The sequence below is a fragment of the Ranitomeya variabilis genome, chromosome 4 (genome assembly GCF_051348905.1).
Source record: "Ranitomeya variabilis isolate aRanVar5 chromosome 4, aRanVar5.hap1, whole genome shotgun sequence".
Taxonomy (NCBI): Eukaryota; Metazoa; Chordata; class Amphibia; order Anura; family Dendrobatidae; genus Ranitomeya; species Ranitomeya variabilis.
Window position 1 is genome coordinate 317440084 of NC_135235.1, and position 20645 is coordinate 317460728.

The 20645-nt window shown below is 41.1% G+C and overlaps 2 protein-coding genes across 2 annotated transcripts; both read right to left on the minus strand.

The window, feature by feature from the left end:
- Positions 1-1287: 1287 nt before the first annotated feature.
- Positions 1288-2485, minus strand: LOC143768894 (olfactory receptor 5V1-like). Its single transcript, XM_077257510.1, has one exon. The coding sequence runs from the start codon at positions 2305-2307 to the stop codon at positions 1324-1326; it is 984 nt and encodes a 327-aa protein (XP_077113625.1). The 5' UTR covers positions 2308-2485; the 3' UTR covers positions 1288-1323.
- Positions 2486-13478: 10993 nt separating this feature from the next.
- LOC143767859 (olfactory receptor 5V1-like) lies at positions 13479-14399 on the minus strand. Its single transcript, XM_077256382.1, has one exon. The coding sequence runs from the start codon at positions 14397-14399 to the stop codon at positions 13479-13481; it is 921 nt and encodes a 306-aa protein (XP_077112497.1).
- Between the last annotated feature and the right edge of the window lie 6246 nt (positions 14400-20645).

The window sequence follows — 20645 nt, forward strand, 5'->3', positions numbered from 1 at the left end:
ATGTTTTTGGCCCCACAACATTGCAATACAATGCAAAAAGAAGCTATCAAAACATCATATCTACCCCAAAATTTTATAAACTCAGGGAACTAAAAATAAGCCTTCATACAGCCTGAAAACCTGAAAAATTAAAAACTTACGTGTCTTGGAAAATGTCGAAAAAAAACAAATTTATCTAATTTATTTTTAAAAATGTATGATTTTTTCAGCTCTTAAATGAACAAAAAAACAAGTCATGTTTAGCATTTGCGTAATCATACTGACCTGGGGAATCATACTGCCAGGTCAGTTTTATCATGCAGTGAACATGGTAAATTAAAACCCTAAAAAAGAATTGTGTAATTGCACTTTTTTTGCAATTTCAACTGACTTGGATTTTTTCCTATTTTGAAGCACAGTATGTGGTAAAATCAATGCTGCATTCATACCTACAATTTGTCCCGCAAAAAACAAGTCCTCATACGGCTATGTGGATGGAAAAACAAAGAAGCTATGGCTCTAGGAAGAAGGGGAGGAAAAAACTGAGAAAAAGGGAAAATCGCCATGTCATGTATGCAGTTATCTACATAAAAATGCACAAAAAATGCAATTCAAGCCACAAGTGAATATTATACAGCATGTATTGTATATTTATTTTCAGTGTGTTATACACATCTGTTTAGCCTACCCCTTTACAAATGACTGGCAATAACATTTTTATTCATTTTGTACTTGCAATGTTATTTCCACGAGGGCCCCAGAGTAGTTTTTTTGTATTTTTTACCTATCCTACCATTAAAGCACTATTTTAGTTGTATATGTGCAGGTAATTATTTTTTAGTTTATTTGTACTTATTATATATTGTTGGATGTCAGAGTTTACCAGCGCACTATAATGCATATACATTTTATCTTATTCCCAGGCCTAGAGTGACACCCCATTTAATTTTTCTCTATTTGCATTTGAACTATACAAAAAATTATTGTAAAGGAAAATGTCTTTAAAGGGGCATCCTTTTTAAAACATTTTGAGCTTATTTACAGATGGTTATCATAATCTAGCAGGACATTGAATGGAGAGATGCCCCCAGATATGCTTAGTAATACCCCAATTTATACCTTTTGATGAACACCCCATCTTCAGACCAGTCTACTGTGTTCTCCAATTCACACTCTAATATCTTATGAAAATTTGCCCTGGGAGGACCACCACTCTAAAAGACAATTTTTGCTGCTGTTTTTGGTGGTAAACTTGATAACGTGTTGCGTAAATAAATCATTAGTGGTCCTTGGATTTTTACACTGTAATGCATGTAATTTAGTTTTTTTAGGTTTTGCACATTTTTATTTATTCATCTGAGCAGGCATATCTACTGGCATGTGAAGTACTTTTTTCAAGGCTCTCTTCACTTCTTTATTTCTCAGACTGTAGATGAGAGGATTCAACAAAGGAGGGACAATACTATACAGAAGAGAGGACACGCGGACAACGATGAAGGAATCTCCAGAAATAGGTCCATTGTAGTTTAAAAAGGAAGTTAAGTAGAAAACAGTGACAACTATGAGGTGTGAAGAGCATGTGGAGAAGACTTTCTGTCTTCCTTCTGAGGAGCGGATTTTTATGATAGTAGAAATTATATGTACGTAAGAATTTATCACAAGAAGAAAAGGAGACATCCCTAGAAATACAGTGACCACATGTAACAACACTTGGCTCCCCTGGATGTCACTACAAGCTGCTTCCAACATTGGAAGGACATCACAGAAGAAGTGGTTGATATGGTGAGTTCCACAGAAGGTCAGTTTACAGGTCATAAAAGTATGAAACACAGCATTCAGCAATCCACAAACACAGCACCCAGCAACGAAGCCTGAGCAAAACTTCCTATTCATAACAGCATTGTAACGAAGAGGGTTACATATGGCTACATATCGGTCATAAGCCATAGCAGCCAGGAGAAGACATTCAGATCCCCCAAAACAGACAAAGAAATAAAGCTGTGTGAAACATTTATAGAATGATATCCTCCTGTTACCTGTTATAGCATTGACTAGCATAGCTGGGAGGGTGACTGAAGAGTAACATACGTCTAATAAGGATAAACCACTCAAGAAGAAATACATGGGCATCTTGAGGTGGCTGTCCACCTGGATGATGCTAAACACAACAAAATTCCCAGTAATAGTTATGGTGTAGGTCACGCCAATTAAAAATGATAAAATTATCTGTCCTTCCGAAAATCCTAAAAGAATGAAATCATCCATAGAATTATTATTACGACTAATTATTGGGTCAAACATCTCAAAGTTTTTGAAAATTACATTCATTCATTTAGAAACCACATACAGTTGGGCACAGTCAAGTCGTCGCTGTGTAGTCCTGACCACAAAAAATAGTGTTAACATGAAAAAAAAATGCAAACTATGACCCTTAGGCAGATTTCCTTCAATTAAAATAGAAGTACACTGCTATATATATGTATATATATATTTTAACAACCAAGAACATCCATAAAGAATTTGATAGCCATCCGTTAGAAAAACATTTTGTGTGTTTTCTCCTTTTGTGGCAAAAATGTTTGTGCTGGGAAATATTCACAATGCCTGTCCTTGGGCTTGAGTTGTATCAAAAAGCTAAAAATAAATAAATACAATAAAAAATATAAATTTCATAAGTTAAAACTTTTCTTTTTGAATATTGTTGCATTAGGTGGAAGTTTTAATTGTATTTTTCTATGTTATATTTTATTAAGTTAATAAAAATTAGTTATTTTGTAAGTGGATTTGTGCAAGTGTTTTAACCAAATATGAAAAAGTTTAAAAAATGTATATTTCACTAATGCACTTCATCAATTATATTTACTTTACCAGCCTGTTGTTTCTTCCTTAAATTATTTTCTGGTAGTAAATTATTTTGTCCGTATGAATAGGTTTAAAAAAAAATAAGGCAATTTAATTTTGGGTAAAATTACCATTATTTATTCTCACTGAAATATTGATTCATTCCGGTAGATTTTGTTTTCTGCTTCAAAAGCTTTGTCTAAAGTGAATTTCCCTATATTTAATGAGTCACAAAATTGCTCATGGGACAGCAGTCATGTGGGAGCTCCATTGATGACATCCACAGAGACATCATGTTCTAACAGACCTGTAAATCATTAAGATCAATTACTTTTATAATACCGATCTACGTTTATAATAATTGGATTAATATACACCTAAAATTAGAGAACAGATGCTTACAGTCAATAAATATTTGGATAGTGACAAAAGTTTTGGCATTTTAGCTGTTTACCAAAACGTATTTAAGATACAGATTCATAATCAATATGGTCTTAAAGTGCAGAGTCTCAGCTTTAGGCCGGGGTCACACTTAACGTATGAAAAATCGGTCCGAGTCTCCCTGCCAAGAGTCACACAAGTGCTCTCCGTATGGTCATCTGTGTGTAATGCGTTTGCAATGCGATGATGCGATATTCTCACACCTATGTATCCGCATGCCATGTGTATGACTTTCTTATGGCTTTATATTTCTCACTGCATTTCACCATTGAATTTAATTGCTCGATGGGCTGAAATGAGGAAAATGTGTGTGTATTTGTCACAAGCTACACAGATGGTCCCTGTGGTGTCCGAGTTTTTCTTGCACCCATAGGCTTGCATTGGCGAGTCTCGGACGATATACGTGTACAATCACAGCATGCTGCAATTTTACATGCACGTCGAATACGCCTGAGAAAATAAACGGTGATGTGAGCTGCCTCATAGCTCAGCTCACATCATGTATTTTTTCTTGGGCGTATTCTACATGCATGTAAAATTGCAGCATGCTGCGATTGTCAACGAGACTCGCCATTCAAGCCTATGGGAACAAGAAAAAAAATTGCACAGCATTCGGACCATGCGAGTGCTGTCTGATTTTTATGCACCGGTGTCCTTTGAAAACCCGGCAATTCATGTGTGCGTACAATAAAATCACACTGACAGGTTGGAATAGAATGGATAGAATAGATATATACACACAGAATACATATATATAGATATATATATATATAGATATATATATATATATATATATATATATAGATGTCAGTGACACACACATTTTTATATGTATATACAGTACAGGCCAAAAGTTTGGACACGCCTTCTCATTTAAAGATTTTTCTGTATTTTCATGACTATGAAAATTGTAAATTCACACTGAAGGCATCAAAACTATGAATTAACACATGTGGAATTATATACTTAACAAAAAAGTGTGAAACAACTGAAAATATGTCTTACATTCTAGGTTCTTCAAAGTAGCCACCTTTTGCTTTGATGACTGCTTTGCACACTCTTGGCATTCTCTTGATAAGCTTCAAGAGGTAGTCACCGGAAATGGTCTTTCAACAATCTTGAAGGAGTTCCCAGAGATGCTTAGCACTTTTTGGCCCTTTTGCCTTCACTCTGCAGTCCAGCTCACCCCAAACCATCTCAATTGGGTTCAGGTCTGGTGACTGTGGAAGCCTGGTCATCTGGCATAGCACCCCATCACTCTCCTTCTTGGTCAAATAGCCCTTACACAGCCTGGAGGTGTGTTTGGGGTCATTGTCCTGTTGAAAAACAAATGATGGTCCAACTAAACGCAAACCGGATGGAATAGAATGCCTCTGCAAGATGCTGTGGTAGCCATGCTGGTTCAGTATGCCTTGAATTTTGAATACATTCCCAACAGTGTCAACAGCAAAGCACCCCCACACCATCACACCTCCTCCTCCATGATTCACGGTGGGAACCAGGCACGTAGAGTCCATCCGTTCACCTTTTCCGCGTCGCACAAAGACACGGTTTTTGGAACCAAAGATCTCAAATTTAGACTCATAAGACCAAAGCACAGATTTCCACTGGTCTAATGTCCATTACTTGTGTTCTTTAGCCCAAACAATTCTCTTCTGCTAGTTGCCTGTCCTTAGCAGTCGTTTCCTAGCAGCTATTTTACCATGTAGGCCTGCTGCACAAAGTCTCCTCTTAACAGTTGTTGTAGAGATGTGTCTGCTGCTAGAACTCTGTGTGGCATTGACCTGGTCTCAAATCTGAGCTGCTGTTAACCTGCGATTTCTGAGGCTAGTGACTCGGATAAACTTATCCTCAGTAGCAGAGATGACTCTTGGTCTTCCTTTCCTGGGGCGGTCCTCATGTGAGCCAGTTTCTTTGTAGCACTTGATGGTTTTTGCAACTGCACTTGGGGACACTTTCAAAGCTTTCCCAATTTTTCGGACTCACTGACCTTCATTTCTTAAAGTAATGATGGCCACTCGTTTTTCTTTACTTAGCTGCTTTTTTCTTGCCATAAATAATACAAATTCTAACAGTCTATTCAATAGGACTATCAGCTGTGTATCCACCAGACTTCTGCTCAACACAACTGATGGTCCCAACCCCATTTATAAGGCAAGAAATTGCACTTATTAAACCTGACAGGGCACACCTGTGAAGTGAAAACCATGTCCGGTGACTACCTCTTGAAGCTCATCAAGAGAATGCCAAGAGTATGCAAAGCAGTCATCAAAGCAAAAGGTTGCTACTTTGAAGAGCCTAGAATATAAGACATATTTTCAGTTGTTTCACACTTTTTTGCTAAGTATATAATTCCACATGTGTTAATTCACAGTTTTGATGCCTTCAGTGTGAATTTACAATTTTCATAGTCATGAAAATACAGAAAAATCTTTAAATGAGAAGGTGTGTCCAACCTTTTGGTCTGTACTGTATAATAGATAGATAGATAGTTAGATAGATAGATAGATAGATAGATAGATAGATAGATAGATAGATAGAAGAAAAGCCGGTAATCCATCTGCCATGTTCTCTAAAATCCCTACAGGAGCCGACAGGATAGAGGAGATGGATTACATACAGTAAATACATATAGAACAGATAGATGTATAGATGTCAGTGACAAATATAATTAGTATAGTGTGTGTGCAAATTACTGGACATGTATTTAATTAATAAAAGATTATCTTTTGGAGAAAAATGGCGTGGGCAATTGCGCAATTTTCGTAACTAGCAGAGGGAAAGCCGAAAGCTGGGGCAGATGTTTATAGCCTGGGAAGGGGGTAATACCCATGGAGCGTCCCAGGCTATTAATATTAGCTCACAGCTGTATACTTAGCCTTTACTGGCTATAAAATTGGGGACCCCCCAGAAAAATGATGTGGGGTTTCCACATAATTAATAACCAGCAATGGCTATACAGACAGCTGTGGGCTGATATTAATTACCTAGGAAGGAGCCATGGATACTACCCCCAGCCTGAAAACATCAGCTCTCAGCCATCCCAGAAAAGACACATCTCTAAGATGTGCCAGTTCTGGCACTTAACCTTGCTCTTCACACTTGCCCTGTAGCTGTGGAAAGTGGGGTCATAGTTGGGGGGGTTGATGTCACCTTTGTATTGTCCGGTGACATCAAGCTCTGAGGTTAGTAAATGGAGTACTCTGCCCAAACACGCTGAACACCTTATGTATCTGGAGGCCGACTATTTAAGAGCCAGCTGGAGCAAAAGTTCTGGGTTTCAAATCACTGAAGCCAATAGTATCAGCGAAACATATCTCCCCTCCAACACTTTGACAATGACTTTGTCATACAAGGAACAGCTGAAGTCAGCTGTAGTATAGCCCTGGCAAAGCATCACAAAGGAGGAAACCCAGTGTTTGGTGCCTCCATTGCTTCTAGACTTCAGACAGTCATAGCCTGTAATGGTTTCTTTAGAAACTATAAAAGATGAACATTTCATTTATGGGAAACTTAATTTGTCCAATTAGTTTTGAGACCCAGAAATGAGGAGGCTTTGTAGAAAAATGGTTGCAATTCGTAAATGTTTCACAGGATATTCTTCTTAGACCTCTTTAATTAAACCTGAAAGTCTCCACTTCAATTGCAGCTATGGGGGGGGAAAAGGAGTGTGAACATAATGTAGTTCAGTTGCAGCACCATATCTCTCTATAGGCATGTGTCTTGTGGAATCGAGCATATACCACACAGTCAATACACATTTGCATGATATTATTCAGTATACCAGTATTGTGATTGCACCCTCTTTGGGCAAATAAATGTATATACTAATTTCAGTTATAACATCAGGTTATATTATTAGTATTGAAGTGAATAACATTGATTATCATGTTTCAATGGCACCTGTGAAGGGGTAGGATACATTAGACAGAAAATGGGCTCTTGAACTTGACGAGTTACGAACAAGAACATGTCAATATTTACATTAGATTAAAGGGGTTGTCCAGTTTTCTGATTAATGACTACAGTGACTCTAGGTGACTGCAGGCTTCTGAATCCTTACAGTGACGCATCACGCGTTGTGAGGATGTCCAGCATTGCCGGTGAGATTGGGAGGTCATGCGACAGTGAGTATGTGAATTGCATACATGCCGTCACCTGCCAACTAGACATGCTCAGCCTCGATCAGTTCATTTGTATTGAGCGAGGCCGAGCACGTCTAGACAGCATGTGATCGCATGAATGCAAATTACATATTTGCAGTCTTGTGGCTTCCTGCTCTCACGAACACTGCAGAATCCTGACAGCGTGTGGTGTGCACACTGTAAGGATTCAGAGGTCTGCAAGATAAGATAGGCAAAACATGCTGTTTGTTTGTTTTACATTTTGCTGGATCAATTTACCATTGAATGCAATACAGTATGGTGGTGAAATGGTTATGGGTGTTTAAAATGTATTGTAAATTAGGGGCAAAAAAAAGGTAACCCTTTTGGTCTGGTTCCTCGGGAAGCTGTTGTTGCAAAGATTACTAAAAAAAAGTTAATGCTTGCTATGTTAAAAACTGATTGTGCATCAAAGCTCCCTGTGTTGCAGTAAAGTGTAAGGGTACTGTCACACTCTGCAACTTTCCAACGATCACGACCAGCGATACGACCTGGCCGTGATCGTTGGAAAGTCGTTGTGTGGTCGCTAGAGAGCTGTCACACAGACCGCTCTCCAGCGACCAACGATGCCGAGGTCCCGGGTAACCATGGTAAACATCGGGTTACTAAGCGCAGGGCCACGCTTAGTAACCCGATGTTTACCGTGGTTACCAGCGTAAAAGTAAAAAAAAAAAAACGTACATACTCACATTCCGGTGTCCTTCAGGTCCCTTGCCGTCTGCTTCCCGCTCTGACTGAGTGCCGCCGTAAAGTGAAAGCAGAGCACAGCGGTGACGTCACCGCTGTGATCTGCTCTTACTTTCCGGCCGGCAGTCAGTCAGAGCGGGAAGCAGACGGCAAGGGACCTGAAGGACACCGGAATGTGAGTATGTACGGTTTGTTTTTTTTAACTTTTACGCTGGTAACCACGGTAAACATCGGGTTACTAAGCGCGGCCCTGCGCTTAGTAACCCAATGTTTACCCTGGTTACAAGCGAACGCATTGCTGGATCGCTGTCACACACAACGATCCAGCGATGACAGCGGGAGATCCAGCGACGAAATAAAGTTCCAAACGATCTGCTACGACGTACGATTCTCAGCGGGGTCCCTGATCGCAGTAGCGTGTCAGACACTGCGATATCGTATGGATATCGCTGGAACGTCACGGATCGTACCGTCGTAGCGATCAAAGTGCCACTGTGTGACAGTACCCTTAGTCTTTGCTGACGATACGAAACAATGTAGGATACTAAAATCTGACCTTGACAGTACAATTTTGCAAAACGATCTGGATAAGATGTCTGAATGGGCAAACACTTGACAGATGAGAGTTAATGTAGATACATGTAGAGTAATGCACCTGGGACGAAGTAATCCTATTGCGACGTATACATTAAAGGGAACCTGTCACCCCCAAAATCGAAGGTGAACTAAGCCCAACAGCATCAGGGCCTTATCTACAGCATTCTGTAAGGCTATAGATAAGCCCCCCGATGTATCCTGAAAGATGAGAGAAAGAGGTTAGATTATACTCACCCAGGGGCGGTCCTGGTACAATGGGTGTCGCAGTCCGGTCTGGGGCCTCCCATCTTCTTACGATGACGTCCTCTTCTTGTATTCACGCTGCAGCTCCGGTGCAGGCGTACTTTGTCTGCCCTGTTGAGGGCAGAGCAAAGTACTGCAGTGCGCAGGCGCCGGGCCTCTCTGGCCTTTCCCGGCGCATGCTGTTATGATCCGGTGACCTTGGAGCTGCATGAGACTTTCTCAGGAGTAGGTGGAACCTGTACTGACCGCAAACCCTAAACTGTCACCACAACTAGAAGTAGATGTGGGGTGTACCTAACACATCCTAGACACCTCGACACAGCCAGAGGACTAAATACCCCTATAGATGGAAATGGGAATTCTATCTTGCCTCAGAGCAGAACCCCAAAGGATAGGCAGCCTCCCACAAATATTGACTGTGAGTATTAGAGGAAAGACACACGCAGGCAGAAATCAGGATTTAGCAAAAGAGGCCACGCTAGCTAAATAGGAAAGGATAGGACAGAATACTAAGCGGTCAGTATTAAAACCCTAAAAATATCCACAGCAGATAATAAAAAAATTCCACCATCTAACTAAAGACATGGAATGTATATCTGCATCTCCTGAGAATCCAACTTGACTGAAATATCCAAACACAGTCTAAGCTGGACAAGAAAAAACATTGAATAGTACTGAATTGTAAAGCACACAGCATGTGTGCTGCAGAAACAAAACCAGACACTTATCTTTGCTGATTTGGCAGCAGGGCAGGAGGAACCAGACAGAGATGCAAAACCTGGCAAGGGCTAATGAATCCTGCACACCTAAATATCCCAGTCAGAGCTGCAATCAGCAGGGACACCTGCCCAGGATTGCAACCCAGGGACAACTGCATTACTACCAACAACCACCGGAGGGAACCCAAGAGCAGAATTCACAACAGCATGCGCCACTGCAGGACTTTGCTCTGCCCTCAACAGGGCAGACAAAGTACGCCTGCGCCGGAGCCGCAGCATGACTACAAGAAGAGGACGTCATCGTAAGAAGATGGGAGGGCCCGGACCAGACTGCGACGCCTATCGGACCGGACCGCAGTGGGACCACCCCTGGGTGAGTATAATCTAACCTCTTTTTCTCATCTTTCAGGATTCATCGGGGGGCTTATCTACAGCATTTCAGAATGCTGTAGATAAGCCCCTGATGCTGGTGGGCTTAGCTCATCTTCGATTTTGGGGGTGACAGGTTCCCTTTAAATGGTAGTGTACTCAGGACCAGAGTTGAGCGAATTTCTTTGGGTCCCCGCTTATTCGGCAAGCTATAAGGCTTACCGAATAAGCTGCAGAGAGAACCAGGGTTCCTGGATCGCTCCAGCTGATCAGCTGTTCGGTTCCGCAGCTGCATGTGTCGTGGCTGTGTCACTGTCACAGCACATGCATGGGGAGCCTAGCAAACAGGTTCTCCATGAATGTGCTGTGACAGTGACACAGCTGCGACACATGCAGGTGCAGTGCCAATCAGCTGATCAGCCTGTGTGATCCAGGAAGCAGGGTTCCCTCTGCAGCTTGTTCAGCAAGCACTATATCTTGCCGAATATGCGTGGACCCGAAGAAATTCGTTGAACTCTACTCGGGACTGCAGAACAGGAGAAGAACTTGGGTATTCTCATTACAAGTAAGCTGAGCAGCAGTACTCAATGTCAAGCAGCAGCCGCAAAAGCAAACAAGATCTTAGGGTGTATAAAAACAGAGATAAAATCCTGTGATCCCAATGTATTATTACCCCTTTATAAATCACTGGTGAAGCCACATCTAGAATACGGGATCCTGTTTTGGGCTCCACATTTTAAAAAGGATATTCAGAAGTTAGAATCAGTTCAAAGGTGGCAACTAGATTATTACAAGTGATGGAGGCCTCTCATATAATGAAAGGTTGGTAAAGTTGGGCTTATTTAGCTTACAAAAAAGACACATCAGAGGAGATCTCATTTACATGTATAAATATACAGTATGTGTGGTCAGTACAAAGGACTGGTGATTCCGACAGCATTATAGGAAAGGGTTCTTTACAGTTAGAGCAGTCAGACTGTGGAATACCCTACCACAAGAGGTAGTAATGGCAGACACTATAACAGCTTTTAATAAAGGGCTGGACGATTTCATCATTACACATAACATTTCGGGTTATAGTTAATTTAGTGACAAAATGTGCAATTGGTGGAGGAAGGATGAACTTGTTAAACCTAGGTCTTTTTTCAACCTATGTAACTATGTGACTACATGACTATTTGGCTTTCTACCTACAAACCAGTCAGTGCCCATGATGACCCTTTTCCACTGATAAACTACAGAGAAATAAAAACAAGAGATCTGGTCTCATGAATTAAACTTTATTTTATGTTTTGGTGAGATTGCACTGCTTACCTGGGAGAAGAAATGCTACCATGGTGCACTATAGGAAGAAGGCAAGCCCACATATTCAGCGTGATGATGTTATTAATGTTTCATGTGTGCAATACTTGTGGGCAATACTTTGATATGTACCTTTTAGAGACCTATCACATCCATTCTTGTCAACTGTATTCCTTCAAGCATTTTTCCCAGAATTTCATGTTATCCTTTATTCATATTCACAGGGTAGATGATCACTGGGTCTGCGTTTCCAGCAGTCTCATAGATAATGAATGGTTGAGATCAAGTACGCAGAGCACTGTTCTTTTGGTTATGAAACCTTGCTCTCAGGATCATTGGGGGTTCTAGCGGACAGACCAACAGCAATTAGTATGTTATCCCATGTGTAGGGAATACATTTAATTTCTTGGAATAACCCTTTAATTGAATTGGTCTCTTTTAGCATGATAATATGCTCCACCGTAAAAAAAAATATTCAGGAATGGTTGAAGAACATTACAAAATTTTGAGGTGGTTTGGCCTCCACCTCAACATCGCCATCCAACGGAGTATCTGTGGGACGCACTGAAAAACAATTCAGATCTAGGTGGCTGCATCTCGCAACTCTGCTGCTAATGACTTTTTTTTCATGTACCACTAGACACCTTCAGAGGTTTTGTAGAAACAATACCTTGATGGGTCAGAGCTGTCTTTGTGACTTAAGAGAGATCTACACAGGAGGTCTCAATACTATGGCTGATGTTGATGATATGTATGCTGAATTTACATACATCATTGTCAAACATATGAAGAAAGTGTATAGGGTGGCTTAGTGGTTAGCACTGCTGGTTTCCATAACTGGAGCTCTGGGTTCAAATTCAATTCAAAACTTCAAAAGCATTATGATAACAAATAGTGAACCTCACTGGAGACAGCTAGTGATTACAGTGTCTGTAAATGTGTTGAAACATAAATAAACTTTATATATAAGTTAGATATATATATATATATATGTGCGTGTATAATATATATATATATATATAATATAGGTATATATAAAATACATTTTATATATTGAAACATTAACAATATGTTTATTTGAAAAAGATCTACCGTAATTTCCATATATTTACATCCCTGTTACCCCCCCCAAGCACTTAGGTATAGAAAAATGTATCAATTTTCTCATCTAATAACGCCAAGTCGACATACTAAGGCTTCTTTCACACTTCCGTCTTCCAAATCTGCACAGGATCCGTCAAGACGTTGAAATGAGGGATCCTGTGCAGATTGTGCAAAACGTGTGCACTGGGCCCGTCTTTCCGACAGACCCATCGAGGCTCTGTGCACCTGTTGTGTATGTGTCTTTGCAGCATTTTCCGCTGCGAAAACGCATACACAACACAAACCAGGTTTAAAAAAAAAAAAAAATTGCAGTATTCTCACCTACCGGCATTCCTGCGCAGCGATGCTCCTGGCAGCTAGCGTTCCTAGTAATACATTGTGAAATCTCGTGAGAAGTCGCGGTACCGGTACTTCTCGCGAGATTTCACAATATATTACTATGAACGCTAGCTGCAGGGAGCATCGTTGCGCGGGACTTCGGTAGGTGAGAATATTGCGATTTTCAATTTTTTTAATTATTTTTCACATTATATCTTGTTACTATTGATGCTGCATAGGCAGCATCAATAGTATAAAGAGAAAGAGAGCGAGCGAGAGAGAATTTCCCTGACGGGAAATTCTTCCACGCATGCTCAGTTTGAAAAGGCGGGACCCATCGCTGGATTCCTGCTTTTCACAGGCAGCGACGCATCCTGCGCCCATAGGCTTCCATTGTAGCCAGTGACGGGCAGCGCAGGATGTGTCGCTGACCGATTTTCCGACGTGCAGAAAAAAAGTTCCTCTGAACGTTTTCTCTGCCCGACGGACCATTATTTATGCAGGATTCAGTGCACGACTGATGAAACGGATGGCCATCCGTCACAATCCGTCGCTAATACAAGTCTATGGGAAAATGCGGAAATTTTTTTTGCAGGATCTTGCATTCTCAAAAATCGACGGATTGTGACGGGAGGTGAAAGACAGAAGTGTGAAAGAGGCCTAAGGTCAAGTTTTCTACTCTCATCACCATCATCACCGCCACTTCCACTGCAAGTTATGTTCCAGTCATCACTTTCTTCAAGGCTTTCTCCAAGGCTTTCTTCACCTCTTTGTTTCTCAAACAATAGATAATAGGATTTAACAATGGGGGCAGTATACCATAAAGAACAGATGAAACTTGGACAACTATGAAGTAATCTCCAGAACTTGGACCATTGTAACTAAAAATGCCAGTAGTGTAGAATATAGTGACAACTATGAGGTGTGAAGAACATGTGGAGAAGACCTTCTGTCTTCCTTCCGAGGAGCGAATTTTCAAGATAGCGGAAATGATATGAACATAAGAATTCATTACAAGGAGAAATGGAGACATCCCTAAAAATATAGTGACCACATGTAACAACACTTGGCTCCCCTGGATGTCACTACAAGCTGCTTCCAACATTGGAAGGACATCACAGAAAAAATGGTTGATGTAATAATTTCCACAAAAAGTCAACTTCAAGGTCATCAAGGTGTGAAACACAGCATTCAGCAATCCACAGACACAGCACCCCAGAACGAAGCCTGAACAAAACTTCCTATTCATAACAACATTGTAACGAAGAGGGTTACATATGGCTACATAACGGTCATAAGCCATAGCAGCCAGGAGAAGACACTCAGATCCCCCAAAACAGACAAAGAAATATAGCTGTGTGAAGCATCTATGGAAGGATATCCTCCTGTTACCTGTTATAGCATTGACTAGCATAGCCGGGAGGGTGACTGTAGAGTAACAGACATCTAATAAGGATAAACAGCTCAAGAAGAAATACATAGGGGTCTGAAGATGGCTGTCCACCTGGATGATGCCAAACACGGAAACATTTCCAAAGATAATCATTATGTAAATAACGGCAATAAATATTGTACAAAAGACCTGTACTTCCAAGAATCCAAGCAGAATAAAATCATTCAACGTGTTATTTTCCATCCCTGTCATTTTTCAAAACCTGAGAAACAAAAACAGAGATTCCTTGTCAGCAGATTTTTGCAATCTCATCTGAGAGCAGTGTAATGTAGGCAAAAAGACCCTGAATCCAATGATGTATCACTTAGATTATTGGGTGCCACCATTCTTACACAACCAGAGCTTTTAGTCTTAGAATGAAGCAGAATCAAGAAAGCTGTCCCCCCACACCAGGCTCTTCATGTATAAAGTCCATAGACAGTGAGGTGCTAAGTTGCCAGACTAGTCATCTCTGCCATGTGTCCCTGGTTTTGTGTGCACTGACATCAGCTGCTGGCCTCTGATTGGCGGGCAGCAAGGATTGCTGCACCCAGACCCGATGGGTCTGTGCACTGCAATACACTTCAGCTGAATGTGGGTCCGAGAATGCACACCCAGCTGAAGCATTTGCTGGTGATAGCGTTAGTTACACCCCTGCATAGAGATTTTATTATGACGACTGTCCAATCAAAATATAGCATGGTTTTGAGTAACAGAAAATTAATGAGAGAATAAGCTATCATCTCTTATATGGATGAGGCGATTTGAAAAATTGAAAGGGATTAAGACCAAGATATTGCTATTGGGAGGGAAAAAAAACAAGACATTGTTATTGGGAGAGAAGAAGACCAAGGCATTGTTATTGAGAGAGAAGAAGACCAAGACATTGCTATTGAGACGAAAGAAAACCAATACATTGTAACTGAGAGAGAAGACCGAGGCATTGTTATTAAGAGGGAAGAAGAACAAGACGTTGTTATTGAGAGGGAAGAAGACCGAGACATTGTTATTGAGAGAGAAGAAGACTGAACCATTGCTATTGAGAGGGAAGAAGACCAAGGCATTGTTAATAAGAGGGAAGAAGACCAAGACTTTGTTATTGAGAAGGAAGAAGACCAAGACATTGTTATTGAGAGGGAAGAAGTCCGAGACATTGTTATTGAGAGGGAAGAAAACCAAGACATTGTTATTGAGAGGGAAGACCACCGAGACATTATTATTGAGAGGAAAGAAAACCAAGACATTGTCATTGAGAGGGAATAAGACCAAGACATTGTTATTGAGAGCAAAGAAGACGTAGACATTGTTTTTTAGAGGGAAGAAGACTGAGACATTGTTATTGAGAGGGAAGAAAACCAAAACATTGTCAATGAGAGGGAAGAAGACCGAGACATTGTTATTGAGAGAGAAGAAGATCAAGACATTGTTATTGAGAGCAAAAAAGACTGAGACATTGTTATTGAGATGGAAGAAGACTGAGCTATTGCTATTGAGAGGGAAGAAGACCAAGGCATTGTTATTTAGAGAAAAGAAGACCAAGACTTTGTTATTGAGAAGGAAGAAGACCAAGACATTGATATTGAGAGGGAAGACCACTGAGACATTGTTATTGAGAGGAAAGAAAACCAAGACATTGTCATTGATAGGGAAGAAGACATAGATATTGTTATTGAGAGGGAAGAAGACTGGGACATTGTTGTTGAGAGGGAAGAAGACCAATACATTGTTATTGAGAGGGAAGAAAACCAAAACATTGTCAATGAGAGGGAAGAAGACCGAGACATTGTTATTGACAGAGAAAAAGATCAAGACATTGTTATTGAGAGCGAAAAAGACTGTGACATTGTTATTGAGATTGAAGAAGACTGAGACATTGTTATTGAGAGGGAAGAAGACCAAGCCATTGCTATTGAGAGGGAAGAAGACCGAGTCATTGTTATTAAGAGGGTAGAAAACCAAGACATTGTCATTAAGAGGGAAGAAGACCGACACATTGTTATTGAGAGCAAAGAAGATGTAGACATTGTTATTGAGAGGGAAAAAGACTGAGACATTGTTATTGAGAGGGAAGAAGACTAATACATTGTTATTGAGAGGGAAGAAGACCGAAACATTGTTATTAAGAGGGAAGAAGACCGAGACATTGTTATTAAGAGGTAAGTAGACCAAGATATTGTTTTTAAGAGGGAAGAAGACCTAAACATTGTTATTGAGAGCGAAGAAAACCAAGGCATTATCATTGAGAGGGAAGAAGACCAAGACATTGTTATTGAGAGGGAAGAAGACCTAAATATTGTCATTGAGAGGGAAGAAGACCGAGACATTGTTATTAAGGGGGAAGAAGACCGAGACATTGTTATTAAGAGGGAAAAAGACCGAGACATTGTTATTAAGAGGAAAGAAGACCGAGACATTGTTATTAAGTTCACACTGAGGTTTATGATGACAATTTACATATCAGAAAATCTGTCTCAGAAGCTAGAAGCTCTGTTTGGTGTTTTTTTATGCTGCTTTTGCCACTGATTTTTTTCAGGTAACAATGCCTAAAGAATTGACATGAAAAATGAAAAAAGGGTACCATGTGAACTAAAGGTGCTTTTCTTTTTGGAATCAAAAGGAAGCTTATTCAAAGAGCTCCAAAAACCTTGTAAAAAGTCATGTGTGAATATACTCTTAAGGGGTCTCTCACACGAAAGAATAAATCGGACAAGAGCAATCTGTGGTGAAATATGTGTGTATGTATATATATATATATATATGTGTGTGTGTGTGTGTGTATTTGTGTGTGCAGTGGACTATGCATAGATTTATTGTGTCACTGGCAATAATGTAACATCTGTCCTGAAAAGCTGCAGGTCACACCCAGGTGTTAATATGTATTTTCCTGAGACAAATAGACTTCTGTCTCCAATCTCACCAGGGGGTCCTGCTGGAAGCCAAGAAGAAAGGTCGCATTTGACACCTCCTAGCTCTTGGAAGAGAGATGTTAATTATGGCCTGATAGTATCTCTGTGAGAACTTTTACACAAAGGATCTCAAGAGAAAATAATATATTCATTGGAGGGGGCGCGGCCATGGTCCAATCAAAAAACAAGCAATTATGATATTAACCTGAGGGGCTGTGTTGTGAATTCTGCTCTTGGGTTCCCTCCGGTGGTTGTTGGTGGTAATGCAGTTGTCCCTGGGTTGCAATCCTGGGCAGGTGTCCCTGCTGATTGCAGCTCTGACTGGGATATTTAGGTGTGCAGGATTCATTAGCCCTTGCCAGTTGTCCATTGTTCTTGGAGGTTTTGCATCTCTGTCTGGTTCCTCCTGCCCTGCTGCCAAATCAGCAAAGATAAGTGTCTGGTTTTGTTTCTGCAGCACACATGCTGTGTGCTTTACAATTCAGTACTATTCAATGTTTTTTCTTGTCCAGCTTAGACTGTGTTTGGATATTTCAGTCAAGTTGGATTCTCAGGAGATGCAGATATACATTCCATGTCTTTAGTTAGATGGTGGAATTTTTGTATTATCTGCTGTGGATATTTTTAGGGTTTTAATACTGACCGCTTAGTATTCTGTCCTATCCTTTCCTATTTAGCTAGCATGGCCTCTTTTGCTAAATCCTGATTTCTGCCTGCGTGTGTCTTTCCTCTAATACTCACAGTCAATATTTGTGGGGGGCTGCCTATCCTTTGGGGTTCTGCTCTGAGGCAAGATAGAATTCCCATTTCCATCTATAGGGGTATTTAGTCCTCCGGCTGTGTCGAGGTGTCTAGGATGTGTTAGGTACACCCCACGGCTACTTCTAGTTGCGGTGACAGTTTAGGGTTTGCGGTCAGTACAGGTTCCACCTACTCCTGAGAAAGTCTCATGCGGCTCCAAGGTCACCGGATCATAACAGTACAACTGGCCTACAATGAGTTAAATGCATCTCAGAAGAAGGGAAGAAAGAGCCTTTTTTTTCTGTAGCCTGCTTTGTCTTTTCTTCCCTCTTTTTCTCTGGGTGGCTGAGGAGTCTTGTGCTAGCATGGATGTTCAGGGATTAGCTTCTCGTGTAGACCAGCTTGCTGCTAGGGTACAGGGTATTTCTGATTATATTGTTCAGACTCCAGTTTTAGAGCCTAAGATTCCTACTCCTGATTTGTTTTTTGGGGACAGGTCCAAATTTTTGAGTTTTAAAAACAACTGTAAACTGTTTTTTGCTCTGAGACCTCGATCCTCTGGTGATTCCATTCAGCAGGTTAAAATTGTCATCTCCCTGCTGCGTGGTGATCCTCAGGAATCTGGGAATCCGGCCTTGCTTAATGTAGACGCCTTTTTTCAGGCTTTAGGATTATTATATGATGAACGAAATTCTGTGGATCAAGCAGAGAAGACCTTGTTGGTCCTGTCTCAGGGTCAAGAAGCGGCAGAATTGTATTGTCAGAAATTTAGAAAATGGTCTGTGTTGACTAAATGGAATGATGATGCTTTGGCGGCAATTTTCAGAAAGGGTCTTTCTGAATCCGTTAAAGATGTTATGGTGGGGTTTCCCACGCCTTTCGGTCTGAGTGATTCTATGTCTCTGGCCATTCAGATTGATCGGCGTTTGCGGGAGCACAGAACTGTGCGCGCTGTGGCGTTGTCCTCAGAGCAGATGCCTGAGTCAATGCAGTGTGATAGGATTCTGTCTAGAACGGAACAACAGGGATTCAGACGTCAGAATAGGTTGTGTTTTTATTGTGGCGATGCTTCTCATGTCATTTTAGTCTGCCCTAAGCGTACAAAGAGGATCGCTAGTTCATTTACCATCAGTACTGTACAACCTAAATTTTTTTTATCTGTGTCCTTGATCTGCTCATTGTCATCATTTTCTGTCATGGCGTTTGTGGATTCAGGCGCCGCCTTGAACTTAATGGACTTTGAGTTTGCCAGGCCTTGTGGTTTTCCCTTGCAGTCTTTGCAGAACCCTATTCCTTTAAGGGGGCATTGATGCTACACCTTTGGCTAAAAATAAGCCCCAGTTCTGGACACAGGTGACCATGTGCATGGCGCCAGCCCATCAGGAAGATTGTCGATTTCTGGTGTTGCATAATTTACATGATGCTATCATGCTGGGTTTTCCGTGGTTGCAGGCACATAATCCTGTGTTGGATTGGAAATCTATGTCTGTGACTAGTTGAGGATGTCAGGGGGTTCATAATGACGTTCCTTTGATGTCAATCTCCTCTTCTTCCAATTCTGAAATTCCAGAGTTTTTGTCTGATTTTCAGGATGTATTCGATGAGCCCAAGTCCAGTTCCCTTCCACCGCATAGGGACTGTGATTGTGCGATTGACTTGATTCCAGGCTGTAAGTTTCCTAAGGGCTGACTTTTCATCCTGTCTGTGCCTGAACATACCGCCATGCGGAGTTATGTTAAGGAGTCTTTGGAGAAAGGACATATTCGGCCATCTTCTTCACCATTGGGAGCGGGATTTTTTTTTGTTGCTAAGAAGGATGGCTCCTTGAGACCCTGTATTGATTATCGCCTCTTGAATAAGATCACGGTCAAGTTTCAATACCCTTTACCTCGGCTTTCTGATTTGTTTGCTAGGATTAAGGGGCTAGTTGGTTTACGAAGATTGACCTTCGGGGGGCATACAATCTTGTTCGTCTTAAGCAGGGTGATGAATGGAAAACTGCGTTTAATACGCCCGAAGGCCATTTTGAATACCTTGTGATGCCATTCGGGCTCTCTAATGCTCCATCTGTTTTTCAGTCCTTCATGCACGATATCTTCCGGACTTATCTTGATAAATTCATGATTGTATATTTGGATGACATTTTATTTTTTTCCGATGATTGGGAGTCTCATGTGAAACAGGTCAGGATGGTATTTCAGATCCTTCGTGATAATGCTTTGTTTGTGAAGTGGTCTAAATGTCTCTTTGGAGTGCAGAAGGTTTCTTTTTTGGGCTTCATTTTTTCTCCCTCATCTATAGAGATGGATCCGGTTAAGGTTCAGGCCATTCATGATTGGATTCAACCCACATCTGTGAAGAGCCTTCAGAAATTTTTGGGCTTTGCTAATTTTTATCGCCGTTTCATTGCTAACTTCTCCAGTGTGGTTAAACCCCTGACCGATTTGACGAAGAAAGGCGTTGATGTGACGAATTGGTCCTCTGCGGCTGTCTCTGCCTTTCAGGAGCTTAAACGCCGATTTACTTCTGCCCCGGTGTTGCGTCAACCGGATGTTTCTCTTCCGTTTCAGGTTGAGGTTGACGCTTCTGAGATTGGGGCAGGGGCCGTTTTGTCTCAGAGGGATCCTGTTGGTTCCTTGATGAAACCGTGTGCCTTCTTTTCCTGTAAGTTTTCGCCCGCTGAATGCAATTATGATGTCGGCAATTGGGAGTTGTTGGCTATGAAGTGGGCGTTTGAGGAGTGGCGACATTGGCTCGAGGGAGCTAAGCACCGTATTGTGGTCTTGACCGATCATAAAAATCT